This window comes from Thalassophryne amazonica, chromosome 7 (genome assembly GCF_902500255.1).
Source record: "Thalassophryne amazonica chromosome 7, fThaAma1.1, whole genome shotgun sequence".
Lineage (NCBI taxonomy): Eukaryota > Metazoa > Chordata > Actinopteri > Batrachoidiformes > Batrachoididae > Thalassophryne > Thalassophryne amazonica.
The window spans coordinates 96,258,119-96,279,591 of record NC_047109.1 but is presented as its reverse complement, the minus strand read 5'-3'; the positions used below and the strand labels follow the sequence as shown (position 1 = coordinate 96,279,591).

Below are 21,473 nucleotides of genomic sequence, written 5' to 3'. Positions count from 1 at the left end.
TTTTACAATTAAAAAAAACCAGATTGAGTTATGAAGGAAGAACACACACAACTGAAAAAAGGTTGATCTAAAAAATTGATTTTGTGACAGAAAACCATAAAAGCATGTTAAAGCCCAGAAAGACCACAAAACTATTGTGTATTCTTTTAAAATCATCTGTAGCTCTACTAACATGGAACCAAACAGGCAACACTGCCACAAGGTGGCACACAAGCATCACATTGTTATTTTTGTTCTTTAAAAAAAACCCTCAACACCAGCATTACAATAATCATAATAATATAGCCAGAAGACCCTATATTTGATACTATAATCAACAAACCTTTGATTATAGATCTAGGTGCAAAGTTATTGTACGCACGGCTCAAGGAATTGTAAGATATTTAATTAGATCCAGATGTGGCTATTTACAAATACAATGAAAATATGTGTCAGTTCGAACAATTCCACATTCAATTAAAAAGTAACTTAAGTCTTACAGTGTAGGTACGCATTCATATTCCCATTCTTATGGCATTTAAACATAAACCAATATTCTGTGCTTAAAAAAATAGCAACCTATAATACTTCTATTATTTAAAAAATTCTTTTCAAATGAAAGGAATACAAAATATACATAAGCATCAGTTAAACCTATTATCGACCTGTACACGGCATAGAGAACCCTGTTAGCTACTGGCCAGATGGTACACGATAAAACATTCCTGCAGCTTCCCTGTTCACCGTTTATACATTTTATGATTTTTTGACAAATCCCTGATCTACACTTACAGCAACTGACATTAAACTCTTACTAGTGGTGTTGATCACGCCACCTTATTTAAAATGGCTACACAATGCATTGCATGTTTTATATTTAAAGGGATGTACAAAAACTCATAAAAAAAAGTATAAATGAAGAGCGATGAATCAGACCCACTCACTGGTTGTGTGTTGGCTCGTGCAGTAAATGTGTGACATGAAGACCAGCAGGGTGTCATTCTTCAGGCCTCGTTGACATTGGCACACGTTTAAAAACTACAACAGTGTGCAGACCTGCAACTTTCCTATATCTACCTAGACGGACAGCCGAATGGCCACCTCACATCACAACCACAAATATAGGCAAGCTGAATGAAATAGTAAAACAACAAAACCTCAAATAAAAGCTGTGTTTAAAATTACAATATAAAATATCTTGTGCAGTACAGAATATGTTTACTTTACAGCTCTCCAAGTTTCAATCAGACACAACACATCTTCAGTCTGTACACAGATATATAAAACACATTATCCCAGAGATATCCAGCGTATTCCAGTCTCCATCCTTCAGCCGCTTGTCTCTATGATCTATTATTACTGCAGAGTATTATAAGTCTTCATTGTTATTATTACTATTGTATGTCATTACATAAGTGAGATGAGCTAGTGTTTCCATGTACAGTGAAGAAGGGAAAAAAAGGCAACACAGAATGAGGCTGTATTAAAAGTCGGAACTCCAGCCTGATGGCTTCCACACAGCAGCAGAGGGAGAGGAGGAGGGCGCTGCGTCGGTCCGCCCGTCCGCCGCCTCTCCGCTTCATTGGCACGTGGTACGTCTGTTTGTCTGGGAGACATACTGCATCTCACCCAACACTACCTCAGTTTAGTCAAAGCAATGTATTCGACAGGGCGATGGAGGGAAACAAGCTTTTTCTTTTTTAATGTGCGGCGTCAGTTCCAGGCGTTCCCTGATCATCTGTACAGTACATTCAGGAAACAGAAAAAAGGCCCGCTTAGGGAACAGACGACATGCCACGGCGATCTTAAGTGCTTCGTTGTCGAGGAAGGGGGCGGGCCTATGGCCGATGAAACCTAAACAAAATGAGGAGGACTCATGAAGCGTGAACAAACAGCACAAATAAATTCAGTGCATGAAGAAATGGAAGGAACAGACACCTGGTGTAGATTCTGCTGTCTTCATGAACCTCCATTTCAGTGCTTTTGTAGTCGTTGAGCTCTTTCCGGATGGCAGCCTGGAAGAATCAGTGTTTGACATTAAAGGGAAATGTGAGTTTGACGTCAATATGGAGACAAAAAACATTTATTCAAGTGATCCAACTACTAATCGATAATTAAGCAATTATTAAATTAGTCAACTATTTTGGAAATTGATTATTTGTTTGGAGTCTTTTAAAAAATGTCAGAATTCTTTAATTTCAGCTTCTAAAATGTGAATATTTTCTGGTTTCTTTATTTGTCTCTGACAGTAAATGGAGGATCTTTGAGTTGTGGACAAAACAAGAAGAAGAAGAAACAGTGATTGAGATTTTCTGACATTTTAAAGACCAAACAAAATATGGATTATTTCAGGAGAAAATACCATATTTTTCAGACTATAAATCGCGGGTATTTAATAGTGTTGGAGGCCCAGCGACTTATACTCAGGTGCAACTTATATCCCGAAAAATCACCAGTTTGTTGTTCATATTCAATTACAATAACTACCCATATAGATCTGTCACAGGAATCAAAGAACTAAACAAGATAAACTCCAACAATAAAACAACAAATGCAAATAATAAGACGTACACTTCAACAATGCACAAAAATCCAAAATTAATGAGCTGATAATACAGAAAAAAAGTGCAACTTATACTCCGCTGTGACTTATATGACAGTTTTTCCTTTTCAAGAGGCCTTCTTTAACAGGTGCGACTTATAGTCCGGAAAAAAAACTTGTTACATATTATATATATATATATATATATATATATATAATATTTTGAAAAATAGTTGAATGCAAGTTTCTGTGTAGGCTCTCAGTTGTCCAGGTGGTTTCCACAGTAGAGAAGCTTGAATCTTCGACTGGACTGGGTTGCTTGACGTGAGGACGTTTCGCATCAAATCACAGAAGCTTCCTCAGCTAAAATTCTTGCTCTGGTAGTCTGACTTCTGTCTTGACTCTTGTAGAGAAGAAGACAAGAGTCAAGACAGAAGTCAGACTACCAGAGCAAGAATTTTAGCTGAGGAAGCTTCTGTGATTTGAAGCGAAACGTCCTCACGTCAAGCAACCCAGTCCAGTCGAAGATTCAAGCTTCTCTACTACAGTTGAATGCAAGGTTGAAAGTTATTGGTAGAAATTTTATGGTTGTGATTTACTGGCAAATAAACCAAAGGATAGTTGACGAATCAGAAAATAATCAACTGACTAATAAAAATAATTAATTGAATTAATTTTTAAAATCATTAGATTAATTACTTATAAAAGATTGTTAGTTGCAGCTGTAGTTTATTCATCTGCCACATTTTTCAGTTATGTTAAAGATTCATTAGAGATGAAAACATTCCTTTGTACCTTGTCAGCAGGAGTCAGCTTTGTCCAAGGCTTGTCTGCTCTACGGTCATAGTCTTGAGCGTCTGTGACTTCCACATACTCGTGGAATCGCAGGATTTTCCTCGCTTGCAATTCTGCAACTGTGGGTCTTTGACTCAGCTGCAGACAGAGGTTAATGTCAGTGTAACAGCACGCAAATACAGTTTATAATGTGCACAATAGACACGTCGCCCTCACCTTCCTGGTCAGCCGACGTTTGATCTCTCGAACCTCAGCTTGTCTGTCAGCCTGATTCTTGGCTGAACAGAGAAAAAAGGAAAAGGAAGAGGGAAAAAAATCCCAACAGGGCTTAATTTAGACTGTATGAAAAGCCTTACTTGATGTGCAGACAAGGTAGAAGAAAAGCTGCTTCCAAATTTAGACATCTGAGCTTTTATCCTTTTTTTCCTCCAAATAATCTTTTCCTACATCAAATTCTTGTTGTTATTTTAAGTAAACTCATCGTTAAGCACATGAAATGGCCCAGGAAGGTCAAAATGGGGCTGCATTTATAAAATTAATATTCTTAAAAAAACTATTATAAATGATATGGTAAAGCCCAGAAACTATTTTAGACAGTTAATAAGTAAAACTTACTTATATGCCCTGTGTATATATATATATATATATATATATATATATATATATATATATATATATATATATATTAGTTAAACTTCACACAATAACTGGACTTTTTTTAAATACAAGTTACATTTATGATGCATTCACATGTTCAAGGTAGAAAAACTGTCACACCGCTTGTTAAAGCTGAATTACGCTCATTTGCAGTGACAAACAGTAGGTGATTCAAGGTGTGGTGGGGTGTTGAATTAAGACAGGAAGCTTTGGATCTGATGGCTGCTTAAAAAAGTCAAGTTTTGTGATGCTGCAGTTTCATTTCTGTCTGTATTATCACTCAAATGACTCATGTTCACATGTGATTAAAATCAGGTGACTCTCTGCACTTAAAAAGTTCATCTCTTACTTTTAAAGTTAAAATGTCCCGTTTGTCCTTGTCACTATAGCAAAGTGGCAAAAAAAAGTATAATATTTAGGTTTCAACTGCAAGTGCTGTTGAATTGTGAGGTTGCCATGTTCACTGCCAGTGGTGACAGAATTTTCTGTTGTCCTCTCACTAAAAGCAGTAGAACATCTGGTTTAGTGTGTGACACTTACAGCAGCATCACAGAAGTTGACCAGTTTGTTAATTCAGGTGTTTCATCACACACAATTTACTAAAACAGATATATAATACATGCAATCAACTAGTACAACCCCTGGCAAAAATTATGGAATCACCAGCCTCTGAGGATGTTCATTCAGTTGTTTAATTTTGTAGAAAAAAAGCAGATCACAGACATGACACAAAACTAAAATCATTTCAAATGGCAACTTTCTGGCTTTAAGAAACACTATAAGAAATCAAGAAAAAAAGATTGTGGCAGTCAGTAACAGTTACTTTTTTAGACCAAGCAGAGGAAAAAAATATGGAATCACTCAATTCTGAGGAAAAAATTATGGAATCACCCTGTAAATTTTCATCCCCAAAACTAACACCTGCATCATATCAGATCTGCTTGTTAGTCTGCATCTAAAAAGGAGTGAACACACCTTGGAGAGCTGTTGCACCAAGTGGACTGACATGAATCATGGCTCCAACACGAGAGATGTCAATTGAAACAAAGGAGAGGATTATCAAACTCTTAAAAGAGAGTAAATCATCATGCAATGTTGCAAAAGATGTTGGTTATTCACAGTCAGCTGTGTCTAAACTCTGGACCAAATACAAACAACATGGGAAGGTTGTTAAAGGCAAACATACTGGTAGACCAAGGAAGACATCAAAGCGTCAAGACAGAAAACTTAAAACAATATGTCTCAAAAATCGAAAAATGCACAACAAAACAAATGAGGAATGAATGGGAGGAAACTGGAGTCAACGTCTGTGACCGAACTGTAAAAAACCGCCTAAAGGAAATGGGATTTACATACAGAAAAGCTAAACGAAAGCCATAATTAACACCTAAACAGAAAAAAAAACAAGGTTACAATGGGCTAAGGAAAAGCATTCGTGGACTGTGGATGACTGGATGAAAGTCATATTCAGTGATGAATCTCGAATCTGCATTGGGCAAGGTGATGATGCTGGAACTTTTGTTTGGTGCCGTTCCAATGAGATTTATAATGATGACTGCCTGAAGAGAACATGTAAATTTCCACAGTCATTGATGATATGGGGCTGCATGTCAGGTAAAGGCACTGGGGAGATGGCTGTCATTACATCATCAATAAATGCACAAGTTTACGTTGATATTTTGGACAATTGAAAGGATGTTTGGGGATGTTTCAAGATGATAATGCATCTTGCCATAGAGCAAAAACTGCGAAAACATTCCTTGTAAAAAGACACATAGGGTCAATGTCATGGCATAGGGTCAATGTCAACGAGTAGATCTGATTTGATGCAGGTGTTAGTTTGGGGGATGAAAATTTACAGGGTGATTCCATAATTTTTTCCTCAGAATTCAGTGATTCCATATTTTTTTCCTCTGCTTGGTGTAAAAAGTAACCATTACTGACTGCCACAATCTTTTTTCTTGATTTCTTATAGTGTTTCTTAAAGCCAGAAAGTTGCCATTTGAAATGACTTTAGTTTTGTGTCATGTCTGTGATCTGCTTTTTTTCTACAAAATTAAACAACTGAATGAACATCCTCCGAGGCCGGTGTTTCCATAATTTTTGCCAGGGGTTGTATGATAGTGTGTGTGTGTGTGTGTGGGGGGGGGGGGGGGGGGGGGTCGTTAGTGAGCTTTATGAAGTTTCTAGTTTAAATCCTCTTTAGACAAAAGCAGTAATACTGCAGGCGTCATCTCACTGTTTCACCGACTAAAACCTTGAATTAGAGTAAGCACAGTGAAGATGAGTGAGTGAGTGAAGATTTTTATGCAGTTTCTTTATGGCTCTTTTCAAACACTGGAAATTTCTGTAATTTCAGTGTCCAACTAATTATTCAAGGCTATTTTGAAAAGGTTCACGTTTTGAATATCTAAACACAGTCATTACCTGGAAAAGGCACGTGCACTATTCATGCTTCAGGTCTGCAGCTTCCTCAGAGAACATTTAGTAGAAACAGCTATAAGTCTGGATTGGCAATACAAGGTTTGAATATCTAAACCTTGTAGGTAACCTCCAGGTAATGACTGTGTTTCTGCAGACAAACTGTGATGAATTTTTATCAAAAATAATATGAAGGTTTACCCAATGAGATAGAGGGCACGACTTTTAATTAGTGATTGCCTGTTCAAAGTTGAAACTGTGGGGTGAAAATGAGCACACAAAGTGCACGCCTGGAAGAGGCATGAGAGGTACGAAGCTGAACAGTTGGTGAGCAAAGGATGGTGACACCATTAGCGCTTGGTGAGTGAGTGATAAGAAAGATAAAGAGGAAAGACTGATACTAACGCTGAAGGATGTTTCGCTGCTCAAGCTCCTCAGCGGTGGGTCTCTGGCTAAGCCGTCTAAAGAAAAAAATGAAAGAAAGATGGGAGCAGAACTATTTTTACACTGTTTGATCACTGTCATTCAGGCAATAAGTAGGACAAACACTTCAGAAGCTATCTTGTGGCATCTTCAGGAAATGTACATTCATTGTTATACGAGGTCTGTTAGAAAAGTATCGGACCTTTTTATTTTTTTCAAAAACCTGATGGATTGAATCACGTGTGCTTGCATGAGCCAACCTTGAACCTTTGTGCGCAATGCGTGAATTTTTTCACGCCTGTCCATTGCGTCATTTGCTGGCAAGCAGCATTTGTGTGAGGAAGTGTGTAGTGCTCACGGCGGTTTTTCATTGCAAGGAAAATGACGGAACGACTGGAGCAGCGCTACTGCATCAAATTTTGCCAGAAACTGGGCGACAGCCAGGTGGAAACCATTCGGAAGATTCAGACGGCTTTCGGTGAGGATCCTATGGGCATCACACAGATTAAGGAGCGATACAACCGTTTTAAAGACGTCCGTGTTGTGTGGGCTGCTGAAGAGGAGGTACTGCTGGCCCACCACCACCAGATGGCACCCTGCTTGAAGTGCGGGCTTCAAGCATGAGAGGGCGTCATAGCAACCGGGAGTGACAGCTGTCACTCATTATCAGCACCAGCTGTCACTCATCCACATCACCACCACCATAAAGGCCGCACTGCAACTCCACCTCCCTGCCGAGAAATCAGCTATCAGAAGAGGTCATTTCTCTGCTGAACGTGAAACTGCATTATAGTCTGGACTCTTTTTGCAGCTGTATTCCTGTGGTGTTCCTTATCCATTGGATTGGCGTTAGGTGTGATCAGCGACGGCTTCGCTCCACACTCCATCCAGATAAGTGGTTAGACAGGAGCTGCACGAGTGTGTGATTGGAGGTGGAGGTGCTCCCTCCCAAAAGAATACAGACTGTGGGATTACTGAGTGTGCGAACTCACACTCATCAATAGTTTTTCTGTTCTCTGCCAGCAGTACCAGGTCTGACAGCTGGAGACGGTGACCACCTGGGGACCCAGGACTTGGCGGCTCCGGTGTTCTTCAGATCCGTTGGCGGTGAAGGCCGTGTGGGATCCGGCTCGGCTCAGGATGGATGTCTCCTATCCTCAAGCCTGCCCACACGTCACTCAACTCTGTAATTCGGTGGTACCTAAACTGTCATTGTCTGTATTTCGTTGTGCACTACAACATTAAATTGTTACTGTTTGGCTTATCCATTGCCCGTTCATTTAACGCCCCCTGTTGTGGGTCCGTGTTCCTACACCTTCACAACAGTCCGCACAACGGTGGAGAGCGAGCCACGCTCCAGTCGGCCATCAACATGCTGAAACAACCAGGTCATTGACAAAGTGAACACTGTGGTGATGCGGGACGTCATGTGACTATTCGAGAAATTGCAGAAGAGGTGGACATCAGCACTTTTTCGGCACATTCCACTGTGACAGAAGATTTGGCCATGAAAAGAGTGGCGGCGAAATTCGTGCCGAAGCTGCTGACGGCAGAGCAAAAGCACCTTCGTGTTGAAGTCTCACAGGACATGCTGGACTCCGAAAAATGATGCCCACCTCTTCCACAATTTCTCGGATAGTCACACAATTGAAAAGCCACCGAAAGCCGTCTGAATCTTCAGAATGGTTTCTACGTGGCTGTCGCCCAGTTTCTGGCAAAATTTGATGCAGTAGCGCTGCTAAAGTCATTCCGTCATTTTCCTTGCAATGACAATCCACTGAGAGCACTACACACAACCTCACACAAATGCTGCTTGCCAGCAACTGACGCAATCGACAGGCATGAAAAAAATTCATGCATGCGCACGAAGGTTCAAGGTTTGCTCATGCAAGCATGCGTGATTCAAATCCATCAGGTTTTTGCAAAAAAAAAAAAAGTTTGGATACTTTTCTAACAGACCTCGTACATAACGAGTCGTGTACACATGTCGCTGTTCACCTTGTGAGTGCAGTGCCGATCTGCGTGCGGATGGCCTCCCACTGCTCCCTGCTCTGCCACGTGAGGCCCGTCTGACCTGGAGGATGATTGTCTCTAGCGCTCCTCTCCTGGGTAAATCTGTCCCTGTCTGGAGCAGAAGGACGGCTGCTAAGTTTCAGAGCCAGAGTGTCTTTCCTCTTCACTCTGCTCGCCAGAGCACCTGGATAAAAGAAAACGAGTGTCAGGTCAGAGAAGACAAACGCTTAGTCTTCACAACATACAGTTCAGCGACTGACTTTGTGACTTTGACATCTGACCTTTCTGACCCCAAAAGCAGCAGGTCCAACACACCTGCCAACTATGGTGACAATCAGGCAATTAGGGAAGAAGTTATTCTGCTCACATTATCTTTACAAAGTATACTTAAGTGACATTGACCTTTGACCATAAAGCCAATAAATTTGGGGTCAAATACCTAACACACACACATACACAAATCATCTCTCTCTCTCTCCCCCTTTCATACACTCCCTCTCTTCCATACAGATCTGTCTCTCTCTCACACACCACTTTCTCTCTCTCTCTCACACACACACACACACACACACACACACACACACACACACACACACACACACACACACACACACACACACACACACACACACACACACACACACACACACACACACACAGTTGGAGACAATTGTGCAGTTAAAAAGAAGTTATGATGCTCACAAGATTTCTGCATAGTACACTCCAGTGACCTTAACTACTGACCTTGAAATCAATAGGCTTGTTGGGGTCAATATGCAGAATACACAGATTGGTGACAATCCTGCAGCTAAAAATGAAGTTTTTGCATTGACAAAATTTGTATAAAATATGTTTCAGGGACCATGACTTTTGACCTTTTGACCCCAAAATCAATAGGCTTCTTGGCTTCGCTATGTGTAATACATATACAGTAGTGTTCAGAATAATAGTAGTGCTATGTGACTAAAAAGATTAATCCAGGTTTTGAGTATATTTCTTATTGTTACATGGGAAACAAGGTACCAGTAGATTCAGTAGATTCTCACAAATCCAACAAGACCAAGCATTCATGATATGCACACTCTTAAGGCTATGAAATTGGGCTATTAGTAAAAAAAAAAAAAAAAAAAGTAGAAAAGGTGTTCACAATAATAGTAGTGTGGCATTCAGTCAGTGAGTTCGTCAATTTTGTGGAACAAACAGGTGTGCATCAGGTGTCCCCTGTTTAAGGATGAAGCCAGCACCTGTTGAACATGCTTCTCTCTTTGAAAGCCTGAGGAAAATGGGACGTTCAAGACATTGTTCAGAAGAACAGCGTAGTTTGATTAAAAAGTTGATTGGAGAGGGGAAAACTTATACACAGGTGCAAAAAATTATAGGCTGTTCTTCTACAATGATCTCCAATGCTTTAAAATGGACAAAAAACCAGAGACGCGTGGAAGAAAATGGAAATGGACAGAATAACCAGAATGGCAAAGGCTCACCCATTGATCAGCTCCAGGATGATCAAAGACAGTCTGGAGTTACCTGTAAGTTCTGTGACAGTTAGAAGACGCCTGTTTGAAGCTAATTTATTTGCAAGAATCCCCTGCAAAGTCACTCTGTTAAATAAAAGACATGTGCAGAAGAGGTTACAATTTGCCAAAGAACACATCAACTGGCCTAAAGAGAAATGGAGGAATATTTTGTGGACTGATGAGAGTAAAATTGTTCTTTTTGGGTCCAAGGGCCGCAGACAGTTTGTGAGATGACCTCCAAACTCTGAATTCAAGCCACAGTTCACAGTGAAGCATGGTGGTGCAAGCATCATGATATGGGCATGTTTCTCCTACTATGGTCTTGGGCCTATATATCGCATACCAGGTATCATGGATCAGGTTGGATATGTCAAAATACTTGAAGAGGTCATGTTGCCTTATGCTGAAGAGGACATGCCCTTGGAATGGGTGTTTCAACAAGACAATGACCCCAAGCACACTAGTAAACAAGCAAAATCTTGGTTCCAAACCAACAAAATTAATGCCTCGCAGATGTGAAGAAGTCATGAAAAACTGTGGTTATACAACTAAATACTAGTTTAGTGCTTCACAGGATTGCTAAAAAAGCAGTTTGAACATAGTTTTGAGTTTGTAGTGTCAACAGCAGATGCTACTATTATTGTGAACACTCTCTTTTCTACTTTTTTTTTTACTAATAGCCCAATTTCATAGCCTTAAGAGTGTGCATAACATGAATGCTTGGTCTTGTTGGATTTGTGAGAATCTACTGAATCTACTGGTACCTTGTTTCCCATGTAACAATAAGAAATATACTCAAAACCTGGATTAATCTTTTTAGTCACATAGCACTACTATTATTCTAAACACTACTATACCAAGTTTATTGACAATCGGGCCAGTACAACTGAAGTAATCTCCCTCACAAGTGAAATGTTTCATGACTGAGTTCTGCACACAGTGAAGTCTAGTGTGTGTGTGTGTGTGTGTGTGTGTGTGTGTGTGTGTGTGTGTGTGTGTGTGTGTGTGTGTGTGTGTGTGTGTGTGTGTGTGTGTGTGTGCGTGCGCACTTGTTTGGGGGAGGCGGGGTGCAGAAAAATACTGTGAGCTTCCTGGAAGCATCACAACATGGCGTGTTGCTTACTGAGTGGGGGCTCCTCCTCTTCCTCTTCATCAGAGTCATCCTCTTTGTAAAGCACAGGACCATCTGAGTCACTGTCCTCCCCGTGTGTGCCACGCTGTTCATCCTCATCCTCTTCATCCTCTTCCTCACCGTTCTCGTTTCCAGCTGGGATGACACAAACACCAGAGTCTACGACCAAGCAGCGGCGACTCCGAGGCTCCAGCTCTGGTTGAGGGATCTCGCCATCATACGCCTCTTCTTCTTCATCATCATCATCATCCTCCTCGTCTTCTTCCTCTTCTGAGTAATCATCTTCAGATCTAACAGCAAAGAAACACAAGGGGCACTGAGTCACAACAGATACGTGTAAGAAACAATCGTGCTGTCACTTCAACTATCGCTGATGAATGTTCCACCAACGTGATATGACATTATACATAATATAAGGCTGTTGGAAACTGAGAGTGGCCGATTTTAAATTAATTACTGCATATAATTTTTGGTTTTGTTTTGTTTTTATCATATTATGATTTTAGTGTGTGGATATCTTATTTTTAATTGTGAAAGTACTCTGAAATAGATCATCTGCACCACAAAGTGCAATACAAATAAATATTATTATTATTATTATTATTATTATTATCATCATAATACACCTGATTATTATGTACTAGTTTAGCATTAACAAAATGTATTGTTCCCTCATTATCATGTACGATGGAGTTTTAGGGCCACATTGAATTTCTTTTTTTTTGGACTTCGAGAATAAAGTCATAATATTACGAGAAAAAAGTCATAATATTACGAGAATAAAGTCGTAATATTATGAGAAAAAAAGTTGGAATATTACGAGAAAAAAGTCGTAATTTATGAGAAAAAGTTGTAATATTACAAGAAAAAAGTTGAAATATTATATTACGACTTCCATCCATCCATCCATTTTCTTCTGCTTTATCCAGAGTCGGGTCGCGGGGGCAGCAGCTCAAGCAAAGCCGCCCAGACCTCCTGATCCACACACACCTCCCCCAGCTCCTCCGGGGGAACCCCAAGGCGTTCCCAAGCCAGCCGAGAGATGTAATCCTTCCAGCGTGTCCTGGGTCTTCCCCGGGGCCTCCTCCCAATGTGACGTGCCCGGAACACCTCTCCAGCGAGGCATCCAGGGGGCATCCAGAAAAGATGCCCGAGCCACCTCAACTGACTCCTTTCGACGTGGAGGAGCAGCGGCTCGACTCCGAGCTCCTCCCGAGTGACCGAGCTCCTCACCCTATCTCTAAGGGAGCGCCCAGCCACCCTGCGGAGGAAACTCATCTCGGCCGCTTGTACCCGCAATCTCGTTCTTTCGGTCATGAGCCAAATCTCATGACCATAGGTGAGGATCGAAATGTAGATTGATCGGTAAATCGAGAGCTTTGCCCCCCTACTCAGCTCTCTCTTCACCACGACGGTCCGATACAGCGACCGCATCACTGCAGACACTGCACCGATCCGTTTATCGATCTCACGCTCCATCCGTCCCTCACTCAGTAATATTACGACTTTATTCTCGTAATATTACGACTTTATTCTCATAATATTACGACTTTTTTCTCATAAAATTACAACTTTATTCTCGTAATATTACAACTTCATTCTTGAAGTCTTAAAATTACAACTTTATTCTCGTAATATTATGACTTTATTCTTGAAGCCTAAAAAAAAAACAAAAAAAAAACCAGTCTAAATTAAAACGCTGTTGTAATCATGCAATACCTAATTGGATTTTTTTTTTTTTTTTTTACATTGAATCAATGTGAAACAAGTTGGATTTGTGAATGTCAAAGTGAAAACGGATCCCTTCAAATAAATTATATTCATTAAAAAAACAAAACAAAATACAAAATAGCTGACTTCTCCTTTATTAAGCACCTCAACCAGTATTTTTTTCATGTGCTGCTTTGGCAGCAATACAATTTTTTTTGTGTGTGGAATGTGTCTTCAGCTTTTTTTCTGTATCTTTATTCAAGCCTGTTCCAGATCCCCTATTTTTTGGGTAACTCACAAACAAACATGGCCATTCAATACTTAAAATTCTTACAGATGAAAACATATTACTGCAACATAATTGAGACAAACCCACAAATTCTATATTATATTATCTGAGGCTGCTTAGTGCACTCTGCACTCCTTCTTATTTGACCTTTGGTGATTTTTCTGTTCGTGATGTGTCTTTATTGAAGCTATTTATTTACAAAAGTGCATCGTCATGTGTGTCTGTTATTAAGCATGGAGCAACTCACAGTTTTAGTGGTTGGATGCTGACAGGTAGGGGGCGACCTCGGTCTCCTTGGTATTCTGAAGAGGTTTCAAAGAGCAGCGTGTGTGCCCGCTGCAAACCATCTGGATGGGGCTGAGCTGGGCCGGGACTGGACAAGGCTCGCTGGATCATGATGTGCAGCGGGACAGGAGCTGGACGCTGGGGAGACTCACTGCTGGGGCTTGGTGGGTCAAACAGCATGGGTAGGGGTTGGGGTAAAGGGTGAGGGTAGGAGTGCTGATGGTGAAGGTGGTGACTGTGAATCTGTTGGCGGGGCGGCGACGGTGGTACGTGTGTGGGTAGGGGTGGGGAGGGAGGAGGGGGAGGCAGCTGGAAGCCCACAGTTAGGTTGTTGTGGTCCTCTACAGAAAGTGGTGAGGGACTGATGGGATGGCTGGAAGGAGCCATCTCCTCCATGCTGCGCTTGGTGACTGGCGTGGTCCTTTTAGGAGGCATTGGTGGTGAGGGCTTAGCTGGCACAAGACTAGCACCCCCAGTGGGTTGGGTGAGATCACCTGCAAGTGAAAAAGTGTATGCAGTGAGTCAGATCTTTGGCTTGTTCCAACACCAAAGTGATCTGTGCTCCAGATCACAGAGGCCAAGAAGAAATATAGAGTCTGACAGCGCTTTGCAGCCAGATTCTGCACCTGCTATGAAAAACAGCTTGTAAGCACAGACAGCTGCAACACGTACCTCAAATACAAACCTGGCAGTCATTTGCATGCGTCAGTCTTAAAGATGTTTGCAATGTAGAAGAGCTTTCAAGCCACATCAGTGTTAAAAGCCATAGCCAAGTTTATGAGGCGTAAGCTGTCATATTTTAGACATGCAGGAGACGGAATAGGATTACTGTGTATTTGCACTCTGAATGAAGTCTACATCTTATGTTAGAACCCTTTAGCTCTGCCATCCATCCGTCCATGCTGAGCAGAAGCTAAGCCCTGGAAAGCCGACTTGATGCAGAACAGGCCACACCTGAAACCTAAAGGATCGACATCATTCACATGCTCGACTTATTGCTCTTGCAAACATTAAAGCGCCCGCTATGCTCGGAGCACAACGAATACATGCAGCGCCACACCACATCTAAAGTAAAGCAGTGAAGTCTAATCAGTAAGAAGGGATTAAGTTAGCAGCGAGAGCAGCAGACTTGACATGATGAAGAACGCAGAGTCTGAAGGGGGCATTCCACTGGCCACAGTGATACCAGGGGGTATCCTTTTACCTGAGCGCAGGCCGCCGGCCCGCCGACACAGGTAGACTGGTAGGGAAAGGTAGACATCATAGTCGCACTCTCGCTTCCAGCAGGACCAGTAGAGCGGAAGCTGAGCATTCTCTCCCCCCTGCAGGGCGGAGACTAACAGGGAAGACATGGAGGCCTTCAGCTGGTGTGTGTGAAGAATGCAGATATTTATCCTCTACTGTTTGTACTGATTTATAGCAAAAGTGTGAATCAACTCTGGAAATTTGTTTCTACATCCAAACTATATAATTTTGCAGGATTGAAGATTAACAAGCAATTCCACTAATAAAAGCCATAAAAGCAAATTTTCTCCTGCTGGAATGATAATGCACCCAAACACAGTCCACAGACAGTATTCACAGAGACACTACAGCTTTGATAGTTCTTTGTGTATCTTAAATTCTCTGATCTGTGATCTGCCCTCATGTAAAGAACACTAACCTGTTTGGCTAAAACTGTCAGGGACTGGGGCATTGTACAGTTATTTTTAAATGCAGAGTATATTTGGATTAACTGCAATTTTTGGATTATTCTAAAGGTTTGTTTTAAAAAAGGAAAAGAAAATGAAAATAGAGGGGAAAGAATTTTAAAAAACTGATCTAAGTTTTTATACATATTTTATTTCTGCTCTTCAATTGTAGCTGACTTGATTTCTGTCTGATCACGTCTTTTTGTTCACACAGAAAAACTAAACTTTGAAAAAATAATTTCCATTATTTTATACATCTCCTTATTAGAAAACGACAGAATCATATCCAGCTACTTGAGTTAAAGGAAAATAATTGGCAGAATACTCATTTATACAAAATATCATGCTCTAACCTACATACTTCCTTCTTAAAGTTTTCCAATTATACGTTCATAAGCTAAATTCTAAAAATGGAGAAAACTGTTGTGTTTTCTGCTGCTTAAATCTGATTTCTGCTTTATGTTCTTATGACTACCTGATCATTCATCATCCAGCCATTCATTTATTTTGCATGATTTCATAAGTGATAACAGTTCAAAAAATTAAAAATAGGACAGTTTAATACATTTACTGATTAACACAGGAAAACAAAATAATAGAAGCTGTTTGCTTCAGAAATAAAATGTGCCTATTTATTATGGATGTTGGCATGCCAAGTTCAAATATGGAAATAAAAAATGGCCCATTGTCTACTGTTTCCAAGATATTTAATTTTTTACATTTTGGCTCTACATAATTACACTGGGTTGATAGCAGAGTTTTCATGATAAATCAGAAACATAGGTCTTTTTGTGTTCCTCTGATTGCTTACATAGTAATATTTCACCTGTTCTCTTACTGTAACACTTTAAAAATCAGCAAAGGAGTTATATATTAACACTTAGTAGCATAGTAGAAGGATATCTTAATCTGAAACATCATATTTATTCCTAGTGTCTTAGTAAAGATTGACTATATTTACTTCAGAAGCATTTTGGCTGTAGACCAGCGATATATATATATATATATATATATATATATACTCAGCAAAAATATATACTCAGCAAAAATATAAACGCATCACTTTTGGTTTTGCTCCCATTTTGTATGAGATGAACTGAAAGATCTAAAACTTTTTCCACATACACAATATCACCATTTCCCTCAAATATTGTTCACAAACCAGTCTAAATCTGTGATAGTGAGCACTTCTCCTTTGCTGAGATAATCCATCCCACCTCACAGGTGTGCCTGTTGTGTGGGCCGCTGAAGAGGAGGTACCGCTGGCCCACCACCACCAGATGGCGCCCTGCTTGAAGCGCGGGCTTGAAGCACGAGAGGGCGTCGAAGCCACTGGGAATGACAGCTGTCACACATCATCAGCACCAGCTGTCACTCAGCCAACTCATCAATCTCACCATAAAGGCCGGACTGCAACTCCACCTCCTCGCCAAGAAATCAGCTACTAGAAGAGGTAATTCTCTGATAAACTGAAAACTGTGTCTTAGTTTAAACTCTTTTTGCAGCCGCTTTCTTGTGGTGTGCCTTATCGGTGGGATTGGAGTTTGGTGTGATCAGCGACGGCTTCGCTTCACACCCCAACCAGATAAGTGGTTAGACAGGAGCTGCACGAGTGTGTGATTGGAGGTGGAGGTGCTCCCTCCCTAAAGAACACAGACGGTGGGATTACTGAGTGTGCGAACTCACACTCAAAAAACTGTTTCTGTTCTCTGCCAGCAGTACCAGGTCTGACAGCTGGAGACGGTGGCCACCTGGGGATCCAGGACTTGGCGGCTCCGGTGTTCTTCAGATCCGTTGGCGGTGAAGGCCGTGTGGGATCCGGCTCGGTTCAGGACAGACATCTCCTATCCTCAAGCCTGCCCACACATCACTCAACATATAATTGTCTGTGATACCAAAACTGTATTTGTCTGTATTCCGTTGTGCACTTCACAACATTAAATTGTTACTGTTTGGCTTATCCATTGTCCGTTCATTTAACGCCCCCTGTTGTGGGTCCGTGGTCTGCGGTTGTGAGGCTGGTTGGATGTACTGCCAAATTCTCTGAAACGCCTTTGGAGACAGCTTATGGTAGAGAAATGAACATTCAATACACGAGCAACAGCTCTGGTTGACATTCCTGCTGTCAGCATGCCAACTGCACGCTCCCTCAAATCTTGCGACATCTGTGGCATTGTGCTGTGTGATAAAACTGCACCTTTCAGAGTGGCCGTTTATTGTGGGCAGTCTAAGGCACACCTGTGCACTAATCATGGTGTCTAATCAGCGTCTTGATATGGCACACCTGTGAGGTGGGATGGATTATCTCAGCAAAGGAGAAGTGCTCACTATCACAGATTTAGACTGGTTTGTGAACAATATTTGAGGGAAATGGTGATATTGTGTACGTGGAAAAAGTTTTAGATCTTTTTTTAGTTTTAGAACCAGTTTTATTTGTTATTATCTATCGTCCACCTGCTCGTTACTGTGAGTTTCTCTGTGAATTTTCAGACCTTTTGTCTGACTTAGTGCTTAGCTCAGATAAGATAATTATAGTGGGCGATTTTAACATCCACACAGATGCTGAGAATGACAGCCTCAACACTGCATTTAATCTATTATTAGACTCTATTGGCTTTGCTCAAAATGTAAATGAGTCCACCCACCACTTTAATCATATCTTAGATCTTGTTCTGACTTATGGTATGGAAATAGAAGACTTAACAGTATTCCCTGAAAACTCCCTTGTCTGATCATTTCTTAACAGTTACATTTACTCTGATGGACTACCCAGCAGTGGGGAATAAGTTTCATTACACTAGAAGTCTTTCAGAAAGCGCTGTAACTAGGTTTAAGGATATGATTCCTTCTTTATGTTCTCTAATGCCATATACCAACACAGTGCAGAGTAGCTACCTAAACTCTGTAAGTGAGATAGAGTATCTCGTCAATAGTTTTACATCCTCATTGAAGACAACTTTGGATGCTGTAGCTCCTCTGAAAAAGAGAGCTTTAAATCAGAAGTGCCTGACTCCGTGGTATAACTCACAAACTCGCAGCTTAAAGCAGATAACCCGTAAGTTGGAGAGGAAATGGCATCTCACTAATTTAGAAGATCTTCATTTAGCCTGGAAAAAGAGTCTGTTGCTCTATAAGAAAGCCCCCCGTAAAGCTAGGACATCTTTCTACTCATCACTAATTGAAGAAAATAAGAACAACCCCAGGTTTCTTTTCAGCACTGTAGCCAGGCTGACAAAGAGTCAGAGCTCTATTGAGCTGAGTATTCCATTAACTTTAACTAGTAATGACTTCATGACTTTCTTTGCTAACAAAATTTTAACTATTAGAGAAAAAATTACTCATAACCATCCCAAAGACGTATCGTTATCTTTGGCTGCTTTCAGTGATGCCGGTATTTGGTTAGACTCTTTCTCTCCGATTGTTCTGTCTGAGTTATTTCATTAGTTACTTCATCCAAACCATCAACATGTCTATTAGACCCCATTCCTACCAGGCTGCTCAAGGAAGCCCTACCATTATTTAATGCTTCGATCTTAAATATGATCAATCTATCTTTATTAGTTGGCTATGTACCACAGGCTTTTAAGGTGGCAGTAATTAAACCATTACTTAAAAAGCCATCACTTGACCCAGCTATCTTAGCTAATTATAGGCCAATCTCCAACCTTCCTTTTCTCTCAAAAATTCTTGAAAGGGTAGTTGTAAAACAGCTAACTGATCATCTGCAGAGGAATGGTCTATTTGAAGAGTTTCAGTCAGGTTTTAGAATTCATCATAGTACAGAAACAGCATTAGTGAAGGTTACAAATGATCTTCTTATGGCCTCAGACAGTGGACTCATCTCTGTGCTTGTTCTGTTAGACCTCAGTGCTGCTTTTGATACTGTTGACCATAAAATTTTATTACAGAGATTAGAGCATGCCATAGGTATTAAAGGCACTGCGCTGCGGTGGTTTGAATCATATTTGTCTAATAGATTACAATTTGTTCATGTAAATGGGGAATCTTCTTCACAGACTAAGGTTAATTATGGAGTTCCACAAGGTTCTGTGCTAGGACCAATTTTATTCACTTTATACATGCTTCCCTTAGGCAGTATTATTAGACGGTATTGCTTAAATTTTCATTGTTACGCAGATGATACCCAGCTTTATCTATCCATGAAGCCAGAGGACACACACCAATTAGCTAAACTGCAGGATTGTCTTACAGACATAAAGACATGGATGACCTCTAATTTCCTGCTTTTAAACTCAGATAAAACTGAAGTTATTGTACTTGGCCCCACAAATCTTAGAAACATGGTGTCTAACCAGATCCTTACTGTGGATGGCATTACCCTGACCTCTAGTAATACTGTGAGAAATCTTGGAGTCATTTTTGATCAGGATATGTCATTCAAAGCGCATATTAAACAAATATGTAGGACTGCTTTTTTGCATTTACGCAATATCTCTAAAATTAGAAAGGTCTTGTCTCAGAGTGATGCTGAAAAACTAATTCATGCATTTATTTCCTCTAGGCTGGACTATTGTAATTCATTATTATCAGGTTGTCCTAAAAGTTCCCTGAAAAGCCTTCAGTTAATTCAAAATGCTGCAGCTAGAGTACTAACGGGGACTAGAAGGAGAGAGCATATCTCACCCATATTGGCCTCTCTTCATTGGCTTCCTGTTAATTCTAGAATAGAATTTAAAATTCTTCTTCTTACTTATAAGGTTTTGAATAATCAGGTCCCATCTTATCTTAGGGACCTCGTAGTACCATATCACCCCAATAGAGCGCTTCGCTCTCAGACTGCAGGCTTACTTGTAGTTCCTAGGGTTTGTAAGAGTAGAATGGGAGGCAGAGCCTTCAGCTTTCAGGCTCCTCTCCTGTGGAACCAGCTCCCAATTCAGATCAGGGAGACAGACACCCTCTCTACTTTTAAGATTAGGCTTAAAACTTTCCTTTTTGCTAAAGCTTATAGTTAGGGCTGGATCAGGTGACCCTGAACCATCCCTTAGTTATGCTGCTATAGACTTAGACTGCTGGAGGGTTCCCATGATGCACTGTTTCTTTCTTTTTTTGCTCTGTATGCACCACTCTGCATTTAATCATTAGTGATCGATCTCTGCTCCCCTCCACAGCATGTCTTTTTCCTGGTTCTCTCCCTCAGCCCCAACCAGTCCCAGCAGAAGACTGCCCCTCCCTGAGCCTGGTTCTGCTGGAGGTTTCTTCCTGTTAAAAGGGAGTTTTTCCTTCCCACTGTAGCCAAGTGCTTGCTCACAGGGGGTCGTTTTGACCGTTGGGGTTTTACATAATTATTGTATGGCCTTGCCTTACAATATAAAGCGCCTTGGGGCAACTGTTTGTTGTGATTTGGCGCTATATAAAAAAAATTGATTGATTGATTGATATTTGAGTTCATCTCATACAAAATGGGAGCAAAGCCAAAAGTGTTGCGTTTATATTTTTGTTGAGTGTGTGTATATATATATATATATATATATATATAGAGAGAGAGAGAGAGAGAGAGAGAGAGAGAGAGAGAGAGAGAGAGAAAAGTACACCAAAAAGTGCTATTTCCCAGGGCCTGGGTCGTCAGCTGAGCGCTATCACTCCTTGGGATTTCGACCCATTAAGCTCAGTATCCCTCGTGATAGTGGGTCCGCAACAGCTGTTTCCTGTTGCGCCCAGGCCCGTAAAATCCATGTGCTGCCATCTTCTGCTCTTTCTCCCATTTCCTTTACCACCATACGACATCCATCAACACCAGCTGCCCTCAGAAAACGACCCACCGATGCTGCAGGGAAACCCCGACATCCCACCTCAAAAGGAATGACCTCCACCTTCCAGCCTCGCTCCCCTATCTCCACCCTCAAATCTTCATAACGGTTGAGCTTCCTCTGTCAAGCTCCATCGATACCCTCCTCCCAAGAAACTGTCAGCTCTCCAAGTATTACTCTCCTTTCCTCCCTATCAATCAACGTAACATCCGGCCGCAAATCAGACACCACCACATCTACTGGCAAAGTCT

General features: G+C 40.9%; 1 protein-coding gene across 4 annotated transcripts in view; it reads right to left on the bottom strand.

Moving 5' to 3' along the window:
• Positions 1 to 364: 364 nt before the first annotated feature.
• The window catches only part of phactr4b (phosphatase and actin regulator 4b), an 89,694-nt gene continuing 68,585 nt past the window's right edge, over positions 365 to 21,473 (bottom strand). For 3 of the 4 annotated variants that reach the window (XM_034175147.1, XM_034175145.1, XM_034175144.1), the window contains 9 exons: positions 14,968 to 15,099; positions 13,726 to 14,257; positions 11,471 to 11,769; positions 8,816 to 9,014; positions 6,800 to 6,855; positions 3,533 to 3,594; positions 3,317 to 3,454; positions 1,918 to 1,994; positions 365 to 1,833 (listed from right to left, as the gene is read on the bottom strand). In XM_034175147.1, coding sequence (XP_034031038.1) covers positions 1,818 to 1,833; positions 1,918 to 1,994; positions 3,317 to 3,454; positions 3,533 to 3,594; positions 6,800 to 6,855; positions 8,816 to 9,014; positions 11,471 to 11,769; positions 13,726 to 14,257; positions 14,968 to 15,099 — 1,511 coding nt within the window. In that variant the 3' untranslated portion in view covers positions 365 to 1,817. The remainder of the gene's footprint in view (positions 1,834 to 1,917; positions 1,995 to 3,316; positions 3,455 to 3,532; positions 3,595 to 6,799; positions 6,856 to 8,815; positions 9,015 to 11,470; positions 11,770 to 13,725; positions 14,258 to 14,967; positions 15,100 to 21,473) is intronic. The other variant, XM_034175146.1, reaches the window with a different exon arrangement.